We start from the raw sequence: 24,349 nt of genomic DNA, 5'->3' as shown, positions 1-24,349 counted from the left end.
CTCCGGATTTTTAATTGTCTCTGTATTAGATTTGCACTGGTAGTACTTACATGTTTCTTGTATTCTTTTTACATGGTGCTCCAGACAAAAGAGTGCTTATTGTGAGCTATGAAAAATATTTTACAAAATAGTCCTATACCTGGCACTTAAGACAAGAAGCATTGAAGAATGAGACTACTTATCTGAAGGTTAAAATATACCTCTGTGCAATTCAAAATTGAAGGAGAAAAATAATAGCATTAGTAATATTCAACCTGAGGAAGGTTTTAGGTTTGTGTATCATTTGTTTGGAGTAGCTTAAAGTTAAAGAGAAAAGTCAGTTATGAGTCCTAAAATCAATGTAACCTACAGGTTCTTTTAAGTGTTTAATGATTTAGTAATTAGCATATTGATGAACTTTTGCAACTTGCCTAGGGAAAAAGAGCATGATTTAGAACGACGGTATGAGCTGCTGAATCGGGAATTGCGGGCAATGCTAGCCATCGAAGGTAAGAAATGGCTATGATGGAATGAGGTATGTGAAGTGTCAACTGTCAAATAGATTTAAAGAGTGTAATACACTTCTGGTCTCACTAGGTGTGGCCTGACTAGGAACCAACAGATAAACACCTTAGAGTTAGAAAGCAACAGTCACGTAAACCCTAAGAACCCTAATTCAGATAGATAATCATTACGTGTGCTATTTAACACAAAATTGTCTTAACTTTGTCAGTAAGCTGAAATGTCCATAAAATAAAAAATATAAGGAGTTAAGTGATTTAATTACATTTTACTGTGTGTGAAATTTAATGTTTACACGAGGGAGGTGGGGAAAGATTTATCATTTTGATTTTTCACATCAGACTCTAAATTTTACCTTAATATTTAATTGATGTCAACACTGAAATATGCCTGCAGTCTGCTATAGTTCTTAAGATTCCAACTCCTATTAAGTGATTATTCAGGCAAAGATTGACATAAGAGATAAATAAAACACTTTAATACTTTTCATAAAGCTTTTATATGAATTACATAGTAATCCTAAGCATGGTTCATAATATCAGTAAACATCAGCTAGCTTAACTATGGCATTTACTGTATGATTTTTTAAAAAAATTCTTAACGTGTTTAAGAATGCACTTCTCCTTATGCCTTTTAGTTGAAAATGTCTTATAGTTCAAAGATGTCTGCTTAAAAAGTAATCCTTTGGGCTGTGTAAAATGGACCTTTTGTCTAATCAATGCAAATTGATTTTCCTATTCTATATTGACCTCTTAACCCATTGACTGTCCATAGTAATTTCCTTCTTTACCTGATAAGGTACCTGATCCATAATAAGCCAATTCTAATTAGTTTAGAAACTAGAAATTTAAGTTTGTAAGGGAAAGCCAAATGAAACCGTATATTTTAAAAATATTTTAATTAATATTGTGATTAAATAAAATATATGCTGTTTATCTAAATATAATCTTATATATTATAAAAGTTTTATTTTTAATTGCTTTTATATCTGTAATCTCATTTGATAAATATGACCGACAACGTTTGTGTATCCTCATTCAGAAATCGGATTTACTTTATTTTAAAGGCTTCAGATAGCTTATTTCCTTCAAATGGCTATCCAGATGAATCAAATTATACATTGATAATGACTAAAAATTTTGTCAAAATTATTTAGAAGTTCTGTAGAACTTGCCATTGAAATAAAATGCACAGGTGTGCTAAATGGTATTTTTCTTCTTGACACAATTTTTGTAGTCATGGTGTAGTCTTTAAAAGATTGGAAAGCTAAATAGTTGAAAAGTGGGTATAGAAGATACTATTTATATGGTTTATATATATATGTGTGTGATATAAAATGTATGTATATATAGTATATATAATGTGTGACTCATTGTACAGTTTATTCTTTATAGATTCATTACACATTATACTCAATACAGAGTATTAAAAACGCTCTCTCATGTATAATAAGTTAAATTATCCCTAAAATACAGCTTGATACAATACAGTTGATTTTTAAGGCAGATATTGTTTCTGTCCCCAAACCAGTTATATTACCAAATACCATCTTGAAAGGAGGGCCATGACACATACAAAAGATCTCAGTTTTATGGTAGTCCTGTGTCTATATACCAAACCTACAGTCACGAATCATTGAACATTTTATCTGCCTGTTCTTCTTGTACATATCAGTACAAAGTCATATTTTTTTTAAGGAGGGGAAGAAGTGTTTTTCTTTTTCAAACCCCTTTAATACAGTTGGTAGTTTTTTGAGATTTTGTTTTATTTTTTAATTAAGATCATTGTCTCATATGTGATTGTGCCAGTTTCTGTTGCTGGTTGAGGGACAGAAGAGACTTGAGGAAAGAAGTAGCTTGTTGATGACAAATAAAGGCACTTTCTTAGTAAGAGGCCTGTCCCACTAGCCTGGGCAGTGCATGGCCTGGGCTGTCCTAGACAGGTACTGACTGTCGTGATGATCAGTTCTGTGAACACACTGTCCTCTGAGCCAGCCCTTAGAATGTATACACATGCAGTTCAGTAGCCTTTTGGAATATTAAAACCCACAGAATAACACATGAATAGGCAACATTATTTGGTGTTGTTTTGCTCTCCTTTGTTGTAAGGTTCATTCCTCTTTTTGTCCCCATCTCTTCTACTAGGTAGCCATAAGATGGTTTTCATAATAAATAAACTAAAATCTTTTCAAATAAATCTGCTCCTGAAACCATTCACTAGGAGAAAGCACAGAATGTTAATAGCCACATAGCACATTGAAAGAAATATTAACAGCTTGGTTTGAGAGGGGAAAAAAAATTCAATATATCCATTCTTCTGAAAATCCATAATCACTTTGGCCTGTTTTTTGCCTTTTTTTTCCTCGAGGTGTTTTTCATAGCAGGAGTTTCACTCTACTGAGCTAAGTTGTAGGATCCCTTAAGCTAACAAACATCTTTTAGATACTTTTCCTATAGTTTTTTTGTTCCAGATTATTTAATGCCCCCTCAGGAAAGATAAATTCATTTCTGCACACATTGGGGTGGGCTTTTAGAAAGTGGTGTGTTCATTTTCTGCACAAGAAATGGATCTCCTCTAGGATTTTGTACATCTTGATTTATTCTTGGCTTAGAGTTTGAAGTGGGTGCTCTTCTAAAGGGATTTATGCATAGGTTCACTATTTTTGTAGTTATGGTTTATATGATAAGCTTTTTATATTTAAAATCAATATGTAATCCTGTGGAGGAGCTTATCCCCTAAAACCCCATTTGTAAATCTATTTTAGCTTTGTTACACAGCACAGCCACAGTCTTCCATAGATTGATTAGGTACAGCAGTAGAATCCTATCAAATGGCCTGCTCTGATGATGATGCAAACTCTTTCAGGATTGCTAGTTGACTGGAACTAAAGATAAGACTTGACTGCAATCCCCCAATGTGCTCTTTACAAAACTAGTGTTAATTTTCATCAAAGTGCCAGGCTTATTTATAGTGGCAAGGTTGAAGGTTTACTACAAGAACTTTAGGTCCTTTCTATCAAAGTGTTTATAGGTATTTCTTTTGCCTTTTTTCCAAGGTAATTATCAACTTCAGCAAATAAACTGAATCGGGGAATGAATAATTGGCCCTATATATAAAAAAAGAGATTTTTAAATTAACAAAACAGCTCAGTGCAGATGGACATAAACAGAATCTCTTTATTTCAACACTTTGGCTCAAATGCAGCATCAAAACTTAATCCTATTTGTTGCAAGAGGATATGGCTTTTGTAGAAGAAGTACACTGGAATCTTTAAATTAATCAGAAGCCACATTGTAGTCTGTTCAAGTCAAAGTCAGTGTATCTAGCTAGCTGTGACTGGTGTTATAGGTGAATAATCCTTTCTTAAAATGCGTAACAGGTAACACATAAACTTACAGGCAGGTTTTTAAAACATGACATTACATCTAGGTGAAGCTACTAAAAGGGGACTTAAAATTTTTTTAAATTTAGGCATGAACATACAAATATGGATCTTGATCAATTTGAAAGGGATTATTAATTTTTAAAAAAATCATCAAAATAGTTTAATTTCCCAAATCAGCATTCAATTATGTGTGTGTGCGTGTATAAATTTACTCCCGTGAGAAAGCAAATGCAAAGTAAAAGTAGTTCTGCTAGTATAAAATATACTCACTGTACATAGCTGTTTCCTCTACAATTGACTAATATTTTGTAGATAAATATTAACATAGCAATGACAAATTTAATATGAAAAATCCTTAAATTTATGCTGTAACATTTTAAATTCTACTCTGTTAAATTTGACTGTGAAATGATGAAAATAACCTAAATATTCATAACCTTAAAAATGTTTTTGTTACAGTTACAGAAAATGTCAGTATTGAGCTAGGAAAAAGTTAAGATTTTTTAAATTATTCGGTACTTCAGGGGTTAAAAAATAAAAGTTTTCTCTCATCCATATTGTTAAAGCCTTATTTATCTTGATATTTCTAATTATTAATTAAAGCCTTAAAAGTGACTGGTTAAGTACAGAAAAGGAACAATTTAATTAAGAAAATTATATGTCCTTTGTTAAAATTTATTTTTTTCTTGGTTTTAGAAAATTTTGTAATTTTCCATTTAATTGTATTTTTTAAGTGTATGGTGGAGGAAATTTATTTCCCAGTTGTGAAGCTCTTATCAAAATGTTTGGAAGTAAATAATTATAAGGCTTATAATCTGAATGATTTCTTGAGGTTAAAAGTGGAAAAATTAATATTCATCAAAACTGGTAGTCTTACTAATTATAAAATTTAGTTACAAATCTTTTACAAATTTAGCAGGTTTTTCTCTGAGTTAATATTTCTGGAACTACAGTTACCTGAAATTAGACTAGATGACCTTAAAGATCCTTCCAACTGGAGTGTCTATTAATTTTGCTGCTGTGTAGAATAAGACTGATTAAGAACAAGAACCAAATTAGAAAATTGTGTAGCTTTCCTGACCACAGTTGCATTTAAATCCAAATAACAAAATTGTGATAGATATGGCTTTTCTTCAATTTTGTTGTTTTATTATTTTTTAAAATTCTTATATTCAGAAAAAAACTTTATGTAAATAGTTTCTTTACTCCTCAAGCTATAGAATATTTCACTTCTTTTTTTATAGGAATGTAATGTGACCAGTTATTTAATGTACTAATTTTGTGAGTTTTGTATCAAATGTGGCTAATTAACACATGGCATGTTTCATATATATGTATGTATGTATTTGAGCTTATAAAGAAAGGAATAGTGATAAAATTGAATAAACCATTCTAGCTTTTTGCTGCTATTCTAACCTATATTGCATGATGATGCATCTAATTTTTAATTTGTAAATACAAGATAGAATTCCCTCTAGCACCATTTGCTTTCATAAAGCTGCTGAGCAGTTTGCTGTCTTGAATAAATTTTGCTTTGGAGGGGGTCGGGGGGATTTGAACCAGCACATTCTTGTGTGGTTTGTGAAGATTCACATGGTAACCAGCGGTGTGCATTGTTAGGTTTATCTGAATAAGCACCAGCCATGTGAGTTTTAACATGATTGCCCAGGGCAATGGAGAGAGAAGAGAGAAACCCAAAAGGATTGCACTCCTCTCTGTTTTTTGGAAAGTGCATTTGCTGGGGGAGGGGGCTGCATGAGTCAGTGGCCCTGGATTTTTTTTTTTTTTTTTTTTAAAGCTGGTGTCCTGTTTCCCTCTAGGTCCTCATTTGTTCTGCTATCTGCCTCATCATCTACTTCTTCTTTTCATTGTTTACCTTCCTAATGAGGGAGGCGGGGTAGACTGGGGGTTGATTGACAGCTACAAGCCCTTACAGTCTGGCCAGAGAGCAGTTGGCTTTGGTTTTAAAAGTGCTTTAAATGTTCGATTTGGTCCTGTTTTTATTAAACGAAACTGCTGCTCATCTTAAGGAAATTATCAGACCAGCGAAGATTAGCAAATATATTATTGGGTCCTAAAACCTTCAAAAAACCTGCCCCTACGCATGGAAAGAGCACTGCCCATCGGATTTTCCAACCTTTAACGTGAGGTTTCAAAAAGAAGTATGTAATTTTTCCTTTGCAGAAGTGCTTTGATTTTAAACCACCCAGCAAACCTCTCCAAAAGAAAACTGGCTGTGATGCGATCGAGAGCTGCAGTGTAATATTGCAGAGCAAATTTATTTTTTACTTCAAAGAAAAATGCTAATTAGCCGATTCACTACTTTTAAAGTTATTGTGAAGCATATGGCGCCCAGTGTGAGATACATCCAACTGCTAAAATAGAGCGAAGAGGAAATTAGCGAAGAATGGGCTGTATGGGGTGAGCATGGGGGTGGGGGAGGAGGATAGGTTCTCAAGCAGATTCTCTAGCCTTTTCAGACTAATTTTTATCGCCTATCTCTGCTTCCCGCCCCCTCATTTGCCCACTTCCCCCACCACCAACCCTCCGGCCGATCTTTTCTGGGCCTCCAACTCCCCCTCCCCCCCACTTTGGTGAAATCAGGTGCGCACCTCCGGCTGGCCACCCGCTCACACCTGGTCTCTTTTGCAGGTTCCAGCTCAGCGGTAGCCATCTCCATCTGCGGGAAAGATTTAGAAAGTTGGGTTTTAGGGTGAAATCCTCATCACGACGGCCAAACTCCCCATAAAACACTATCTAGTGGCTCTCTAACATGGTTTGCGGAGAGATACAAGGAAATTGGAAAAGGCGGGAAGGGGGGGAGGGTGTGCCGAGGCTCTGCGGGTGGGTAACGAGCCTCCCGTCCTCTGCAGACTGGCAGAAGACCGAGGCCCAGAAGCGACGCGAGCAACTCCTGCTGGATGAGCTGGTGGCCCTGGTGAACAAGCGCGACGCGCTCGTCAGAGACCTGGACGCGCAGGAGAAGCAGTGAGTGGGCGGTGGGGTCGGGGGTCGAGTCTCCAACGCCAGCTGAGGGGCCATGAAGTTTTCGGAAAGTTCAGTCCGGAGGTCTCGGGTGGGCCGGGGCAGCCCCCCGCTGGCCCCAGGAGTCTCATTCCCGCTGGGGCTCGGATTGCGAGGTGAGAGGAGAGTGCGGCTTTGCCCTCCACGGAGAAAAAATAAATTTGTTTCCGTTTGACTTCCAGGGCTGAAGAAGAAGATGAGCATTTGGAGCGAACTCTGGAACAAAACAAAGGCAAGATGGCCAAGAAAGAAGAGAAATGTGTTCTTCAATAGCAGCCGGACCAGAATCTCCCAACATTTTAGTCTTGGGTCCCCAGACCAGAAAATGTCAGACTCGTTGTTGATGTAAAACTTTTAACATTTTGGGGGGCTGGATTGTACTTCTTTACCACCACCACCCCTTTTCCTCCCTCCTTTCCAGATAATAGAACTCCAAAAGAGCTTTGTTTAAGGCTATTTTTTTTGTGTGAGTTAATCATTTCCTTGAAATCATGTGAAATAAATTTGCACAGACACCTTGTGAGTGATTGGTATTGAGTGTTCAAGAGAGTGCTCAAAGAAGAAAGAAAAGCAAACCCTTCCCCTCATTATTTTCCCTCAGTTTTTGATGGGAAAAAAAAATTTGGAACATTTTTGTTGTTGTTGTTGTTGTTAATAGCATAATGGTGGGAGGGGGGTAAGTGGGGGATAAGAAAAATGTCATGAATGATTATTCCAGTCCTGCCATATGTAACACTTGACTCTGTTACCTAAATTTTATAGTTAGAGCATATTCAATCTACTTATTAAACTGTGTTCTATTTACTAGTGGGATTTTCTGCAGTTGTTTTGCATTTCACTGTAAGGATAATAGAGTTCCTGTTCTCTGTTTTCCTTAGAGTATGGCCCTTTAATGTAGCCTGAGACAGTCCTGTGATTTGAAGGTGAGCTGTGAGGATGGGCCTAATTGACATGCATCAGTTTACAAAGACGGTCTTATCATCTGAGAATGCGCCATCTTTTTCTCTAGATAATTATTTATTACATCTAGCTTGGTTCCTACATTTTGTTGGGTCTGAACATTGGCTCAAGAATGCTGTTAATATTTATTCTGTATCGATAAAAGTCTGTCTTGCCACTATGAGTAAATCCCCCAATTAATATTTTCTTCTCTAGCATAGCACTGTCATTTTTTTGTGGAAATGGTTATCTGTTTATTTATTACACTACCGAGTCATATATAAATTTTCAATAAAAGCAGAAACTTTCTTACCTTAACCACTGCTGCTATTTCCTTACAATGAAAACTTGACACTGGTTTGAGAAGTTCCTGTATCCATAAGACTTTTCATGTGGAAAAAAAATGGTCCTCTTGAATGCAGAGCAGGATACTAGGCTGTATTTGGAGCTGAGTAAGTTTATACCATCCCAAAGGGGCCCTGCTGACACACGAATGCGAACTGAAAAGCAATTAGTCATATTTTCATAAGCAGTGTAAACTATCATCTTTTGTAAAGGGTCATCTCTGTTGTTAAAGATTTGAGGAAATTTGTGATTCCACAGCACTGAAAAAATGCTAATATCTTGATGAATTTTCCATGTTATTTTCGATTGTTAATGTTGCACTCATGAGGAAAAATTATGACTTCCGATAACATGCAAGTCTGTAGGTGCTGAAGTGAAAGGAGGGTTATTGTTGGCAGGGAGGGTAAATGTGTGCAGGTGTGTGTGTATGAGAGGAAAGAAAGAGAACTTTTAATAAGAAGTTCTAGGCTATAGAAAAATACTGGCGATTTTACAGTAGTTGCCATCACTCCTCTACAGAGGTGTCTGAAACAAAGAAAGCTCGTTCAACAAGTCTAGAGACAGAACAGTCCACTAGCGTTTATACTTTAGCCTAGATCACACATAAACATATACATGTACGTATACACACCAATCTACACACACACACACACACACACACAAATTCCGTTCCAAAAGTACGCAGCCGCCTTCAACTGCCAGTCTTTCAAAATGATAAAACTTGCTACGGTAGATTTCTTCATGAAAAGGATTTTAAGAAGTTACTGAAAAGTTATCAGAACTAAATGAAATTGAGTATTTGTCCTCTTTATTCAAGCAGGGGAGCGGAGCTGGCTGCCGCTCTCTGGGGAAAGCTCTCAGAACCCGACTCTAACCCCAGGGAAGCAGGCGGACGAAATCACCAGCCCCAAGATGCCTGGGGCTTGGGCGGCCAGCATCACCATCCCATTTACGCTGCATTCGGGGAACCCTCCCTCCCGAAGAGCCTCGCGGAGAGGCGGCTCCCCATGCCGCTCCCGACCTGTCAAGTGACAAACCTTCCCTAGCCCCACACTTGCTGTCCCCCTGCCCCAGTCCCGAGCCTCGCGGGGTTTCCATTTGGGCTGCTCTGTGGCGCCCGCACGCCCCGCAGCGGCGGCGGAGCGCGGACCCCCGGGACTAGTGGGGTCAGGCCCGCGGCGAAGGCGCCGCGTCCCCATTTCGTCGCGTTGTGCCCAGAGGCTGCCGGCCGAGCGCAGGCGCAAGCCAGAATGCCGAGAGGCCCGGAACCAGAAAGCCCGCGCTGCGGGTTAAAGAAACTGTGGGCTGAGGGGTCGCTGAGGAGGAGGAGCGTTGGCAGCCGGCTGGTTTGGGCACGGCCCGCGGGCCGGTGCAGAACTTCCGCCCCTGGCCAGGATCCCACGACCCCGACGCCAAACCCCTCCCCCTGTCCCAAGTGTCCCCCAGAGTCCGGCCCGGCCTCGAGGTCACCTGGGTGCTGGATCCGGGTCCCAGGGCCCAGCTCCCACGCCCCCTCCTCGGCCCGGGGGCCTGGAGCTGGGTGGACGTGCTCTCCCTCGTTGATGCCCCCTCTTCTTCCTCCCCGCCCTTCGGCCGTTGCTGGAACGGTCGCGGCTTCTGGCCCAGCGTCTCCCACCTGGACGTTTGCCTAGCGACGGCCTCCTCAGTCCTCCACGACGCGTACAAGAAACTTTCATCTCAGTCTCTCTTCCTCTCTACACTCCTCCCTCTCCCTCTCTTTCTTTTCTTAATCCCGGGGTTTTATGGGTTGAGCATTAAGAAAATTCGCCTGCAATTTGGGATTAGATAAATACTCTCATTAGAAGGGAAAAAAACCTGTGCTACTTGATACCTCCCAACTTCCCCGAGACCGTGGCAGCATCTGGAAGCGAGAGCGCCGGACTCCCGTGTGGCGGGCCCTGGGGACCGCCTGAGCACATTCCAGCGCGCACAGCCGCCCCACCTCGCGGCGCGGGACCTCGGCCGGGCGCTGCAGCTGCAGGCGAAACAGGGCCCGGAGCAAGCAGGAGCGCGAGAGGTGGCGGGGCTGGGACTAGGGCGTGCACCCCGGCAGCAGAGGGCTATACGCAGGCACAGAGCGCGCAGGCCTGGGCTGGGCTGCGCCGGCTGGGGACGCAGACGCGGCCGCAGCGCACCCCAGGGCGCCCGCTCAGTCTTCCCCCCAAAACTAGTGCCCTCCTGCCCGCGCCTTTCCCCAGAACTGAAGGCGGGGTGTATTTCATTTCTTTCTTTAAACCTCTGCACCGTCACAGGGGCTCCGAACCGCGGGCCTCGCGGGCTACTCCCCGCGGGGGCCTGCGAGAGCCTAAGTTGTGTCCCCGCCCGGGTCAGCGCTGCGCTCTGCGCAGTTTCTTTTCCTGTTAAAGCTTTTTCTTTCTCATGTTTTTCCTTTTCTCTCGTTCTTCTATTGTTTTCTCTCTCCCTCTCTCTCTCTCTCTCTCTCTCTCTCTCTCTGTCTTTCTTTCCCTTTTGTGAATGGGCTGCGGTGTCTTTGTTCTGGAGAGAAGCGCCCGTGTCGCTGACTTTTGTGAACCAGAGAAGGATCTTGTAAAACCTCCTTTTCTCCTTCATACTCCCCCACTCCCACCCCTCCTCCTTTGCCCCTTTGATTAGATGTTCCCTCATCGTCCAAAAAAAAAAAAAAAATGTAATTTCGTTGGTCTGGCGGCCACTTTCTTTGAACATTAGCTCGCTTTCAGCTCCAACTTCAATTAGAAGGAGTTGATTTTGAGAGATCAACAAAAGAACCGACCAAAGCCTTATTAAAGGTCCTAAGAAGATCTCCCGGGTCCTTTGAGAAGCAGTTAAGGAAACAGTGTGCCCTCCATCATATTCTGTTACCGTATTTTATTCGGACTCCAAAGGAAAGTGTCGCTTGGGGGAGGGGGAAGCACTTTGATGAGCGGCGGCCGCGGTCCCTTTTCACTCAGCGGGCTCCCCCTTCCTTCTCCTCCTCGCCCAGAGCCCAGTCCGCTCTCGGTGCCCGACCTCGAGGCCCCGGCTGCGCTGGCGCTCCCCACCGCGCTGCGCCTGGCGGCTCCTTGACTCGCCCTCACACTTACTCCTGTTCAAACTTTTCACTCCGCCTGTTGGGATGGAGGGGAGGGGGGATTAGGAAAAAGGGGTAGGAATTCCTCGAAAGGGAGTAAAGTGGTGCCTAATATTCAGAAAGAGGTGCCACTTACAAGAATCGCCTTGCTCAGGGTTGGGGCGAAAACACCTTTTTGGGGGGGGGCGCTCTGAAAAGTCCACCAGGTACACGGGTTTGAGAAGTTTGTTCGGCTGGGAAATGGGCTTCGCCAGTACGAACAATCCGGGGAAATAGCCCCAAGAAGGGTCCTTCTGCAGTGTGTGAGAAAGAAATTGAGGGCAGGGGTCTGTGGCCACGTTTTCCGCCAGATTGTCCCTGGTAAAAGGAGACCGGGAAGGAGACAGAGACTGAGTGTGAAAGAGAAAGTTTCCTATTAAAATCTTTCGATTCAGAAGTAGAGTGTGTGTGTGTAAGGGATAGGAGACGCTGAGCTCCAACATTTGAGAAGAAGCGTTTAAGATTTGCAAACACCCTTCGTGGGAACTGTGAACCTCAGGAGACGCCGAGGAGCAGGTAAGTGGCGGTGCCTCCCCAGCGGGTGCCGTTCCCGGGCGCGGGAGTCCCGAGGCGCCGAGGCGGGATCTGCGCACCCAGAGCTGCTCCTGCGCTCGACAAAGTAGCCTGTGCCAGCACGAGCCGCCCGCGGCGTCCGTCTGCAGGTGGTGGCGCGGTGAAAGAAGACGCTGGGGCCGCGGCGCCGAGAGAGGGGCCGGGGGCCCCCTCCACTCCAGCCCGCGGCTCCGAAGTCCTCGAGCCCACAGCCGGGCCGCTGAGCCGAGTGGCGCGCGGGAGAGCGAGGGAACCGGTTCTCCAGCACCTCGTCTCCTCTCTGCCACTCCCTCACGGGCGCCGAAAGGGCGAGGGAAGGGCGGGGACCCGGGGGCAGCCTCGGGACCGGCGTCCCCCTCTGCGGACGGGGCTCTGGCGCAGCGTTCGCTGTCTTCGCCTTGCTCTGCGCGGCGTTTGTCAGCCAAGCCCTGGAGTTAGCGCGCGACCAGGGCGGGGCGGGCGGGCGGTGAGGGCGGGGTGCAGGGGGCGGAGGAGGGCGGGGGCGCGCGGAGGTAACCCCCGGCTCGTGCTGCCATTGCCCGGCTCCCTGTCACTCAGCCCGCGCGGGGCCGGGGATTGGCAGCATAGCCCCGTTACGCACTCACCTCGCGTTCACATACCCGGGGAGGGCAGTAGAAAGGTGATCAATCTTCATCAGGCTACATTTCCAATCACCTAAACAACCCGGCAAGACAAGCCACTCCGACAAGGTAAATCGCTTGATTTATTTAGTTTGCAAAGTGCCTCTGCAGGACTTCCCTAGCCCCCACCGCCTCCACGTTGTATCGGGAATGCAACTGCAACCGGGAGCCACCTCCCCACTCTGCCCCTTTCACCCCCACCCAACCCTTGCGGCCCCTCGGCGCGGTCCCGGGCGAAGTAGTGTCTCGGGAACGCGTATGGCTTTGCAAACAAAGTGTGCAATAAAGTGAAACCTGGAGGGACACGCACAAAGCCACTGGAAAGAAAGAAAAGGAAGGAGGGAAGTTGGGCAAAGAAAGAAATCCGGGGATCCTACACCAACCGTCCGGCCCGGCGAGTAATTCCTGTGCCGCTCTGTTTTGCAGGTTGGCTGTCCCGCGGGTCTGTGTGAGGGCGCGAGGTAGATGGTGAGCGGCCCCGGCAGCTGAGGGCAGGTAAGGAGAAAGCCGTGGGGCCGCCCTGGACTCCGGGAGCGCATTGGTCGTTCTTAACTCCCCTTCCTCAAACGGGTCCCCGCTTCCCAGGTCCCCGGCAGGTGGGCGGGGCTGGGGGGCGGCCTCGCTCCCCTCTTGGTGCGCGGAAGACCCCAGATCTCTGCTTGGGCCCCGCGCCCCCTCCCCCGCCTCCTCCGAAGTCACCGAGCCGAAGTGCTAAGTTTGAAGAAAGTCTTTGAAAACTCACGCTGCAGCCTAGCAGAGGCGCCACGGCTTGACGTCCAGTTCTCTTTCGGCCCTCGAGCCCTGGCTCTTTCCCTTTCGTCCCCTTCCCTGCAAACTGTGTTCCCCCAGCCCAGACCCTGCGTCCTGGAGGATAGGAGCGGGAGACTTTTTTAGTTCTAACTGCTCTCCCTGAACTCCCTAGCCCGGGCCTGCTTTGAATTCCCGCGACGCGGGGTGAAGCGACAGGTCCTCTGGGGCCCCAGCCGCACTCCCCCCAGCTCCACTTCCTACCCCTGGGAATAGCGCCGCAGGTTGGAGGCAACCGGGGAAGCGAGGCTTCGACCTTCCAGCCCGGGTCAGCGCGAGCTACGCTGCCGAGGCCTAGTTGTCTAGTCTCGATAGGGCCCTGGGGCTGCGGGTTCATCTAGAAGGATAGGTGGGGCGCACATGGAACGCTGCACTGAGGCCTCCCAAATCTGTGAAACCCTTTGGGGCGCTGGGCGGGTCACCTTTCAGCCTCCGCCGGGACGACATTGTCCGCAGCCAGGACCCGGCAGAAGGAAGGACCCGCTCGCGTTCGCGAAGAAGGGCCTGCGGCCGTGGCGAGGCGCCCCTGACCTCCCGCCGCGTCTTAGAGCCGCCACCTCTACCGTGGCCCCTTCTGCGTCTTCTGGCCGCCTCTGCGGGCCCTGGGCCTGTAACTGCGGTTCAGGTGTGGTGGGATTCCCGGTGAGCAATCTTTCAGCGGCTGGGCACTGAGAAGTTAACTGGAGGGGTGGCTGTGGGCTCTGGGGCCCAGACCCAGTGGCAGAGACCTTGGAAGGAATCTACTCTCCTAAGTGGGCAAGGCCTCCCAGAGAGGCCCAGGTGCTGCTAGCCCCCCCCCCCCCCCCGCAGTGCCTCACCTTAGCTCTCCAGAGTCTCTACCTTTTTGTCCCGCTTTCAAAAACAAAACGAAACAACCCCTCATGCCCTGGACAGCCTGCCTCACTGGCGCCGAGTAAACGTTTGCTTTTGCAGTATTATTGAGGCCGGCTCCTACCGGACCAGAATTTTGCCTAGACTTGGGACCTTGTACACTCCACGTTGTTTCAGGCTCTCACCTTTCCAGCTTGGCCCTGCTTTTTAATCTCTCCTCACTCCTAGTGACACCCTTCGAGTGTCTTTTATCCATTCCAAGCCTGAAAAGAGGCGATGACGATCCAGAAAAGCTTACTTTTCAAAGAAGCTTCCAGTCTTTGGGCTAAGGCCTTGTAGAGCCGAGTTGACCGCCCTGCAAAGTTCCATAAGCCTGCGTCCCCTCCCCATCCCGAGGCTCCTTGCCTCCGCCAAGACCAGGTAGCCGAGATGGCTCCCAATCACTGTTTACATGTGTCTCCTGTCTCCATAGGCCGGGCCCCAAGACGCAACAGAGCTTGAAAGACTGCGCAGTGGGAGCCCCGCACTGCGCCTGGCCCAGGCCCCCTGGATCCGTCCGGGCGCCTCCACCCGGCTGTTAGCATGATGTCTTACCTCAAACAACCCCCATATGGCATGAACGGGCTGGGCCTGGCCGGGCCAGCCATGGACCTCCTGCATCCTTCCGTGGGCTACCCGGGTGAGCACCAGTCCCCACCCCCAGCCCCTGCAAATCTTGGGGACCCCCAGACTCTCGAGTTTGAGCACACATTTTGTGGCTGAGCAGGCCCAGGGAGCCGGTTGGCTAGTCTGCCTACAATGCACCGCATGTTGCAGGCTCACAGGACAGCCGTGGGTGGGTGAGGTGGGCCAGGCCAGTGATGTGATGCAAGGTATGTCCTCCCAGCCTGACCACACGGGCAACCTGTCTCTCATTGTGGTCCCACCAGCGGCACAGGACACATTGACCCACGGATTCATTTCTCATGGGTGGTGTTTTTGGGGTGTGTGTGTGTGTGTGTGTGTGTGTGTGTGTCTTTGTGTGTGTCTGTTCCTTTCCCCCCAATACTGAATGAGGAAATCTGGACACTCTCTAGGCCCTGACAGGAAGGGCCAAGATTTCCTTATGGAAATGACTGGCTGAGATGGAGAAGACGGATTCTTCCTCCCTAATTAAATTGTCCTATACGTCGGTGGTCTGCACCAACTTTTGCACTGCGGATGTGGAAGGCTTGAGCCGAATCCCAGCTTTTTTTTTTTTTTTTCCTAGCACCCACTCCTTCACCTCCATTTATTCCCTCGGAAAGTGTTTTCCAGGTGGTGTTTCTGCGCACCCCTTCCCCATCCTCCAGCCAGGGGATGTGTTGGGGGGGGGTGGTGAAAGAAGGGAGATTGTATAACTTCTCCTTTCTTAACCTCCAAGAGGCAGGGAAGGGGGCAACTCTAGAGTCTTGAAGACACTGGTTCCCAGTTGCACACATGCACTTTCTCCCACCTGTGGCCTCTCAGGCTCGGCCTTCCGGGGGTTTACTTTCGCTTGGAGCTCGGCTTTCTTTTGCAACGGCCTCGCACAGGGCCCGGCAGGGGCCTGTCTGCGTCCTCTAGTGTGGGTCCGCGTGGCCACCGCTGACCCGAGGCGCCCCCGCGTGTCCCCTCAGCCACCCCGCGGAAGCAGAGGCGGGAGCGCACCACCTTTACACGCTCGCAGCTGGACGTGCTCGAGGCGCTCTTCGCCAAGACTCGCTACCCTGACATCTTCATGCGCGAGGAGGTGGCGCTCAAGATCAACCTGCCAGAGTCCAGAGTCCAGGTGCGCGTGCCCAGGGCTCCGGGGTCAGGGTAGGGGCCCTGGGGCTGGTTGGAGAGGGCCTGGGAAGGGTGGTGTGGTGTGGGGCGGGCCTGCAGACTGGGCAGCCCCTCTCAGACTCCCCCTAGCGCTCAGCCCGGGCCTGGGAGAGGGGCAAAGTTAAAGTAACTAGCTTAGAGCCCTGGATTCGGCCCCTTGGTCCCAGGGCGCCTTCGGTATTGAAAGTCTTTTTTAGGATTTCGGGAGGGCAAGCGAGGCTCCCAAAAGTAAAGTGCCTAGAGGGCCTGACGCTTGCCCCTGCTTCTTCGGCCATTCCAGGATTTGGCAGTTTCCTTCGGGGTCTTGAAATCTGCCCCCGCTCTTGCCTTGCATCCGGGGGATCCTGGAAATGGAAGAGTGGAGCTTGGCCAGAGCCTGGTGCCCTGTCGGAGTGCACTCTGTGGGTGGCGCCGGTGTGATTAGACGCTCCTTTGCCCAGGGAGGATGCTGAACGCAAAACCCGGCTACCGGCTTTGCTGTTTCTGGTTTTTGCGATAAAAATACTGTTTGGATTACAACTCAGAACTCTCCTGAAGGGCCTTTTATCTCGTCTTCTTTCCCCCGAGGCCCGAGAAAGAACCTGGAATGTTGAGAACTTTGCCCCATTTGGTTCCCCACTTGGAGCCAAGAAGCCCAACGAAATTCTGCTCAGGCTTCCTTCACCAGTCCCCCGAGTGTACTGCCTCTGTTCGGCCTCCTGGCCTTGCTTCTGCATCCATTCAAATTCTCGCCTTGCCCACGGGGGGGAGGGGTGCTTCTGGGGCCGACTGGCTCCCACTTTGGACTTGGTGACTGTCCCACTCTCTGCGGTCTCCTTGATGCCTCTCCGCAGTTTCCTCAGCTCTAGTCATAGAATACAGAGCCTCCAAACATACACGACGCTGTTGGGAAGCAGCCAGCAGCAGCAGTTTAGAGATGGCTGAACTTCTGGCTGGACAGACGCAAATGTTCCGCCCTAGGGCAGAGCTGCGCTGGGGGTGGAGAGGGCACATCCCTGTTTGCCAGAGGAAGATCTTTGGTCAGAGGAACGGGGGAGGGTGGAGGAGCTGGGACCACTGGGACGTGGGTTGGCCTGGCCGGAGATGGGGAGGGGCGGAGGCCCTGGTAGGAGAGGGATGAGAGACCCTAGGCCGGGTAGTGGGTACAAGAGGCGGGGGAATAGCAAGCTCAGCTCCCCCCCCCACCTCCTGACACCCTCTTCCCCACTCGGCCCGCTGCAGGTCTGGTTCAAGAACCGCCGTGCCAAATGCCGCCAGCAGCAGCAAAGCGGGAGCGGGACCAAGAGCCGCCCAGCCAAGAAGAAGTCGTCCCCCGTGCGGGAGAGCTCGGGCTCGGAAAGCAGCGGCCAGTTCACGCCGCCCGCTGTGTCCAGCTCCGCCTCGTCCTCCAGCTCGGGCTCCAGCGCCTCCGCCAACCCAGTGGCGGCAGCGGCTGCAGGCCTGGCCGGGAACCCGGCGGTGGCAGTCCCGTCGTCGTTGAGTACGCCGGCTGCTTCATCCATCTGGAGTCCGGCCTCCATCTCGCCGGGCTCAGCGCCCGCGTCGGTGTCAGTGCCCGAGCCGTTGGCCGCGCCTAGCAACGCATCGTGCATGCAGCGCTCGGTTGCAGGCGCCGCCTCGGCCGCAGCCTCTTACCCCATGTCCTACAGCCAGGGCGGCAGCTACGGGCAGGGCTACCCTGCGCCCTCCTCTTCCTACTTTGGCGGCGTGGACTGCAGCTCATATCTAGCGCCCATGCACTCGCATCACCATCCGCACCAGCTCAGCCCTATGGCACCCTCCTCGATGGCCGGCCACCACCACCACCACCCGCATGCGCACCACCCGTTGAGCCAGTCCTCAGGCCACCATCACCATCATCACCACCACCACCACCAGGGCTACGGCGGCTCGGGGCTCGCCTTCAACTCTGCCGACTGCTTGGATTACAAGGAGCCTGGTGCCGCCGCTGCTTCCTCCGCTTGGAAACTCAACTTCAATTCGCCCGACTGTCTGGACTATAAGGACCAAGCCTCATGGCGGTTCCAGGTCTTGTGAGGCCAGGAGTGGAAGGAAGAGGAGAAGAAACTCAACTACCTGCGCCCTCCGTGGTCCCCGTCCTGTTGCTGCTGCTGCCACCGCCCGCCTTCGCCTCGGCTTCTGCAGACCTGAATTTTCATGCCCCTAAAAGATGCCCTTTGCTTGCACTGCCGCCCTCATCTTTCTGCCACTTGTTTGGGGGATGTGCAGACCCGCCCAACCCTTGGATGAAGGGACCGGTGCCTCGGCTTGGCCCGCAAGTTCTATATGGGGAGAGCTGTGTGCTCTCCTCCTCAACCCCTAACGAACTCCTAAGCCACTCTCCTCCAGTCTTTCTGGGCAGTTATTATGCACTTGCAGACTTCGGAGGCTCTTTGCTCTGACTCGCTGTTTGAGCCCTACCTATACTTTTATTTATTCTTTCTGGACACTGGAGTCCCTAACTGGCATGTGTCTGCCCATTGGAGTGTACCCACACTCCACCCCAAATCAAAACAACCACTAAGTGTTTCTCGCTTGCAGACTACCGCTCCTTCAGAGGCCCTCGCCCCTGCTCCCCGCCTGCAGGCCAGACCTTCCCGGCGTTTTCTCCTCCCCAGCAGGGTGCGCGGGGACAAGGCCCGAGGGAGGAGCGCGCCCCTAGCCTCTCGCGCACAGCCCCGCCCGGCGTAGAACTGGCTCAAGCTTCCGCCTCGGCGGGAATGCTGTACATAGTCCGGTCCGTTACAGGGACCACTTAAACTTTTTAGTTGCTATTGGTTGAACTGAACATATCTCGTCTTAGCGCCCAGGAAATAGAACTTTAAGATATATACAGCATATATATACATATATATACACACATATATATAAAACAAAAGCAAAAAATATTTTCCCTCTCCCCCTTCCTCTCTTCCTTAAACGATGGCGCTTTTATTTTTTCAGTTGTTGCAAAGCTGACCTGCCCTCTCACACCTTCTCCCTCTGTGTATTTATTAAAGAGAACCTTTTGGTTCCAGGAAGCTGGGCGCGGAGGGTCGGGAGGGTCTGAGAGTCTGGAGGAAACAGCCAAGTCAGGGTACGAGTGAGGGGGCTAGGCTGGGCGGGGACGTAGGACTGAGCCCTTCATCAGGTCCAAGCACAGAGTCGCAGTTCCGGTTTAGAGACCAATCACAAAAGAAAACAAATAAAACAAATAAAAATGCGGCATTATGGAAAAACAAACAAACCCATCCAGGCCCCAAACCCCAGTTCCAATTCCTCTGTCGGCTTCTCTCTTTTTAAACAACCCTGTTTTGTCTAGTGAGTTTTTAGTGCACCTTCATTCTCCGAAATCTGCGGAGAGCCCGCGCCTGTGTATGAATTTTGGCTTTGGCCTTTTCGTCCAGTAGGTGGGAAAGTAATTTGTAAATTTGATTTGTCCGATGTGAAGATCACAAATTACTTGTTTGAAATGTAAGGCAGTCCCCCTCCTCCCCCTTTATCTACATTATTTCCCGAAAATAAATGCAAATTAATGAACGGCTTGTCAGTGTCGCTCTTCTGATTCCAGCCCCAGGTCCTGGTCTCGGGGAGCCTAAAAGGAGGGAAACTCCCGCGTTAATACCCCCGCGTGTTAATGACCTGTGTGAAGCAGGAGGCCAGACGGTAGGGAGGGAGGACGTGGCAAGAGGAGTCTTGAGAGAACGTTCTCTGAGGGAGTGTCCTACCCTCCCGGTCAGCTTGGCCTCTTCCCCCAGGCATTTTGACCCCGCATCCCCTCTCGCCATCCAGGACAGAGACAGGTGTCAGGACTCAATTCCCGAAGCAATTCCTTTCTCTTCAGAGGCAGGAACCTGGCACTGATTTCTTCACCCTAATTGCCTGCATCAGACAGAAGAGGGGGAGGGGAAGAGGGTCGGAGGCGGGAAAGGATAGCTCTGTAATGCTCTCAGAGCTGAGCCAAAAAGGAAAAGAAAACAAAACGACAAAAAACCGATCCGTGTCCTGCATGTTGGCAGCAGACAACCTTCCTTTCTGCTGAGCTGTCCCGGGTGGCTTCACGGCGGCTAGGGGATCCGAGTCATTCCTTCCACGTGCTAAGATGTCCCTCTAAACCCTCAGGCCCTTGCCAGAAGTAGCCAAGTTATCTTTTGCTTATGGTGAAGTTTCTTTAAAGCGCAAACATAAAATCTATAAAAGTCGACAAGGACGCAGTTCACTTTGGCAGGGGAAGAAGACTCCCCACTTGCAGCAGGGGGTCGGAAAGGACGGTTCCATCTTGCCCTGAGAGAAGACCAGGAAGGAGGTGGGGAAGGGATGGGGTGATTCCTCCAGAAAACCCAGAGCCGGAGCTGTCCAGATTGTTTGGCCTGAAATCTCCTGGGTGGAAGGCCGAGAAGCTGTTCAACTTGTCCACGGGCGGGAAGGAAATAAGGAAACAACGAAAAGTTTCCTGCGAAGTGACCAACACACCCTATTCTTTTTATTCCGTGTGAGACCTGAGAACACAACGTGAGGCCGGGTTTGGAGAACGACCCCTCCCTCAGGGTCCCGCGCGGAGCAAGGTCTTAGGGCTGCGAGCTCCGGTGGTAGAAAAGCCTTTTCGGCCGCGTCCTCCCCCTGGACTCCGTAAGCCCGGCTCGGGCGCATTGCGCCTTCCCACTTCAGCAAACCCATTATCCCCGATTCAGCAAAGGCCCGCGGGAGGGCGCAGCCCGGGCCCCGCCGAGCCCGGCCAGCCGGCGCCGCCCCGGGAGGAAGACCCCCGACCGCAGTGCTGGGCCGCCCCCGCGCGGGCTCCGCCTTGGGCAGCGCCTCCAGTTAAAGGCGGAGCCAAGGCCGACCCGCCCGGGGAGCGCCGTGGCCCCTCGGGTGCGGGGCCCGCACGTGCCGGAGAGGCCGGGCCGGTGGCCAGAGCCAAGAGGCTTCCAGACCGCGCTGCACGGGCCTGGGCACCACTGCTGGAGGGCTTCCCAGGCGCTCTCCTCAGCCGACCCTGCCCGTCCCGCCCCGGGGCCGCTCTGCCTCACGCGGCAGCTGCCAGTGCCGCTAGAGGCCCAGGTGCTAGGCTGCCCCCACCCGCAGCTCTGAGGCGGGTTCCGGGGGGGCGCCTAGCGGTCCTCTTGGCTGTTCGGTGGAAAGAAACCAGGAGACCCGGCTTTGCGCCTGCTCGGACAACAGTGTGGCCTCCGGAGCAAGGTACTCAAACCCCTGGGCCTCAGTTTCGTCGCATTTGTTAGTTTGTCCCTCTTGGCCTGGGACGTTCCAGAACTTCACACTTTGTGCCGCGGTTGCTGGTGGGTAGGTCTGACGTGTCCCCGCGGCCCGGCCACTCGGCGGCGTCTAGAAGCTTCGGCGCCTGCGTACTTCGGCAGACGGGAACCGGTGGCCAGGCGCACGGAGGCCCGGCGGGAGTTCCCGCCCGGGGGACGAAGCTTCGAAAAGAGGCACGTGCTTTTCCCAGGGCCTCCCCGCCTGTGCCGAGGCCCCATGGCGCCGGGTGGAAACCAGGAACCCGAAGGCGCTGGGGCACCGCAGGCCACCGGGACGCGGGAGCTGGGGGGAGCAGGGTGAGTGCTTGGCCGGCGTGGGGGCGGCCGGAGGTGGCCAGGCCCAGTGAGGTGAGGGCGCCCTCGCGGGCGGAGCGTCCTCGGGAGGCAGCAGTGGCGGCGGCGGCGGCGGCGGCGGCGGGAGCGCCAAAGGCCCCTCCCGGCCGGCCACCTGTTAATGGGCAGAGCCGCCCTCAGCTCGCCCTTCGCCCTTCTCCCGGGGGAGAGAGGTTTGTCTGGTTTGGGTTTTGGTGTTCGTGACTCAAGTGAAGCAACTTAAGGAGATTTGGCAACTAAAGAACATTTAGCAATGTTAAGATGTCAACAGTTTTTTTCGTGGCGTGCTCAACGAAATCTTCGTGTTTTTTACCCATAGCGTGTATTCTCTCCTCGAACCCCAGAGGCAAAAAAGTTTACCCTTAACGTGAACATGTGCGAGGTGCCGTGTGGGTAAAGATAACTCATATTTGTGATTTTTAAGGAATTTTAAAACTTAAAACCATCCCAGGAGAACCGCATTAATTTACTGAAGCTCTGAAAAGATTCAGTAAAGTAACCTCGTTTGTTGTAGAACTTTTCAGTATTCAGTAGCTACTGAGAGTATATGGAGACATTTTCTTAGATGGTGAAAACATTTTTTGGGGGGAATCCTTAAAGCTAGAGAGTTATTAACGCGGTAGGAAAAACAGGTAAAAAGACAATGTCAACAAATTCGTGTCTGCTACATTATTGAGAGCAAAAAGCAGTGGTTTCATTTATTGTGTCAAAAGAAAATTACTAGGTTTTTTCATATATTTTGTTCAAAATAGCAGGTTCACAAACTTTTTTCGATTGTGAAAATAAATGAGAAATTCACTGGCAGAATTGTTATTGATGTTATTAAGCATTAACAGGCACTAAGGTTTTCTTTAGATACAGAAATAAAATGTATCTGATATATTAAATGTAGTTAATATATACATTATTGGTAAAGAAAATCTGTATCATTACTATTCAAAACCAAAAAAATCACTTGGCTTCTGATGCAGAATTAATTTAAGAACAGCAACAAGATATCTTTATAAAATTCCTTAATTGAAAACCGATCAAATTCTCAACAAGTTATTCTATATTTTCCACACTTTCCCTTCCCCCATACATTTTAATATCTAAAACGAGACCGAAAAAAAAAAACTCCTTAGGTTTAACTGAGGAATATTTTATTCAACAATATAAATCTTAAAGTAAAAACCAACTAAATGGTGAATACGAAATAATAACAATGTATTTCTTATTTGACAACAAGAAAACATCTCCATTATCTTTAAGAAAGAACTTGTTTAAATGGGTGTCTGGAATATACTCTTTTTGAGAAGGAGAGGCTTTATTTTTGGCTTTTTGGCTTTATTTTTAGTAAATTGTTCCTGAAAAAGCAATTATGCCTTAATCATCCTGTTGCTATTTACTGATACCTGAAGAAAGAATTGGATTGTTTTGTGAGGGAGGGGACCATGCCATTTTGACCTAATGATTGTTTAATCATGCTTTGAAAATGAGTTGGATTTTACTTAAAACACATTAGGTGCAGTCTTTCAAAAGCTTTTGAAAATCAAAAATATTTTCCAAAAATTCTTCAGTAACTTAGGTGAAATGGCAGTTGCATAATATAGCCAAAGTTGAAACTGCTTTTAATATATCTGATTTTTTTCTTAGGAAAAAACAAAGCACAGAAGTTTGTGGTGTGCTCACAATGAACATGCATATTCCTCTAATTATGAAATTGTACATTCAGGTTTCTAGGACTATTCAGAGACAAGGATATGCTTTAAAATATTTTGGAGTTCTTTCTAATCAAATAGGACTTAACTCGATTTAATCAGTGGTGACCCATCAAAATTTAAACATTGACAATCTGTTGTGTTTCTAAAAATTGTACACCTCCTATCCCCTTTGGATAATTTACTTGGTGGCTAATATCAAAGACACAAAGTTCCATTTCATTCCAAAAGTCCTAAATACTTCATTTTTCAGAGGTTAATCTTTATAGAACAGCTTATGAAACTATTTTAGAAAATTTTAAAAATTCTTTTAAAGTGGATTGTAAAACTAGGATTTAAGGAACTTGAGTCACAATTTTTTCAGGATTGAAGTGGAGTATAAATAAATCATAACTAATTTTGATAGTTGGCATAAAATTAATGAAACTGTAGGAATAAATGGCCTCTGATTCAACAACGTGTCTAAAGAGCTTATAAAATATTTTTAGTATGCAAATATTCTCATGTATGTTCAAAGCTCTGAATGCTTATAAGATATACCATCGTCTGTCATAGCTATTTAAATGTAGGAATCAAATTTTCTTTTTAAAGTTTACTTAAAAATTTTTTATTGTGAAATATACATGGAAAAGAAAGTGTAAAACACATATACTTTAAAGGGAAAAGAAAATTTACATGGAGCAGCATGTTTTGAAATACTTTGAAAAGTAGATTTGGAGTTGGTTACAATAGCAGTGTGTAAATCTGTTACATAAATTATGTCAAGTTATGTTTCAGGGATTTTGTTAAATCCTTTAGAATAGTGACTATTAACATATAAAGACACCTTTTTAAGGCAGAAGAACAATTACAATCATAGTATATAGAAGTTCTATAGGCCTTTGAAAATCTGTAGGGTTTCTTTTTTGATGTAAGAATTGTGCTTTATGTCTATGTTTTTAATGAAGGAGCACCAAAAATACCTATCTTCTTGTTTCTGAAGCATGGATATTTGACCTCCACACATAGCAACAGCTTCAACTCTTGATTTCATTCCTGGTGACCCTCAAATCCATATTCCTCTCTCAGACCTATCTGTTTGACTTCATATACCTGTACACCCACTG

The 24,349-nt window shown here is 48.2% G+C and overlaps 2 protein-coding genes across 14 annotated transcripts in view; both read left to right on the top strand.

The window, feature by feature from the left end:
- EHBP1 (EH domain binding protein 1) overlaps positions 1-7,714 on the top strand; it is a 366,839-nt gene extending 359,125 nt beyond the window's left edge. For 11 of the 12 annotated variants that reach the window (XM_027623541.1, XM_027623544.1, XM_027623543.1 and 8 more), the window contains 3 exons: positions 415-488; positions 6,760-6,874; positions 7,093-7,183. In XM_027623541.1, coding sequence (XP_027479342.1) covers positions 415-488; positions 6,760-6,874; positions 7,093-7,183 — 280 coding nt within the window. Of the gene's footprint in view, positions 1-414; positions 489-6,759; positions 6,875-7,092 lie in introns of all 12 variants that reach the window. The other variant, XM_027623542.1, reaches the window with a different exon arrangement.
- A 4,741-nt stretch (positions 7,715-12,455) lies between these two features.
- Positions 12,456-19,455, top strand: OTX1 (orthodenticle homeobox 1). 2 transcript variants are annotated; one of them, XM_027622856.1, is made up of 6 exons: positions 12,456-12,565; positions 12,923-12,991; positions 13,733-13,945; positions 14,607-14,813; positions 15,772-15,923; positions 17,180-19,455. In XM_027622856.1, exons 4-6 carry the CDS (start codon positions 14,717-14,719, stop codon positions 17,993-17,995), a joined length of 1,065 nt encoding a protein of 354 aa, XP_027478657.1. In that variant the 5' UTR covers positions 12,456-12,565; positions 12,923-12,991; positions 13,733-13,945; positions 14,607-14,716; the 3' UTR covers positions 17,996-19,455. The 2 variants fall into 2 exon arrangements, with proteins under 2 accessions (XP_027478657.1, XP_027478658.1); XM_027622857.1 differs by lacking the exon at positions 13,733-13,945.
- Positions 19,456-24,349: the final 4,894 nt, after the last annotated feature.

The sequence above is a fragment of the Zalophus californianus genome, chromosome 8 (genome assembly GCF_009762305.2).
Source record: "Zalophus californianus isolate mZalCal1 chromosome 8, mZalCal1.pri.v2, whole genome shotgun sequence".
Lineage (NCBI taxonomy): Eukaryota > Metazoa > Chordata > Mammalia > Carnivora > Otariidae > Zalophus > Zalophus californianus.
Note: the sequence above shows the minus strand (reverse complement) of the source record. Positions and strands in the feature narration are given on the sequence as shown.

Excerpts from the sequence above, each read along its gene's own strand:
- OTX1 (XM_027622857.1), top strand. The coding sequence starts at position 14,717 with ATGATGTCTTACCTCAAACAACCCCCATATGGCATGAACGGGCTGGGC. Across the intron at positions 14,814-15,771 it reads TCCTTCCGTGGGCTACCCGG|CCACCCCGCGGAAGCAGAGG; the intron begins GTGAGCACCAGT and ends GTGTCCCCTCAG. Across the intron at positions 15,924-17,179 it reads TGCCAGAGTCCAGAGTCCAG|GTCTGGTTCAAGAACCGCCG; the intron begins GTGCGCGTGCCC and ends GGCCCGCTGCAG.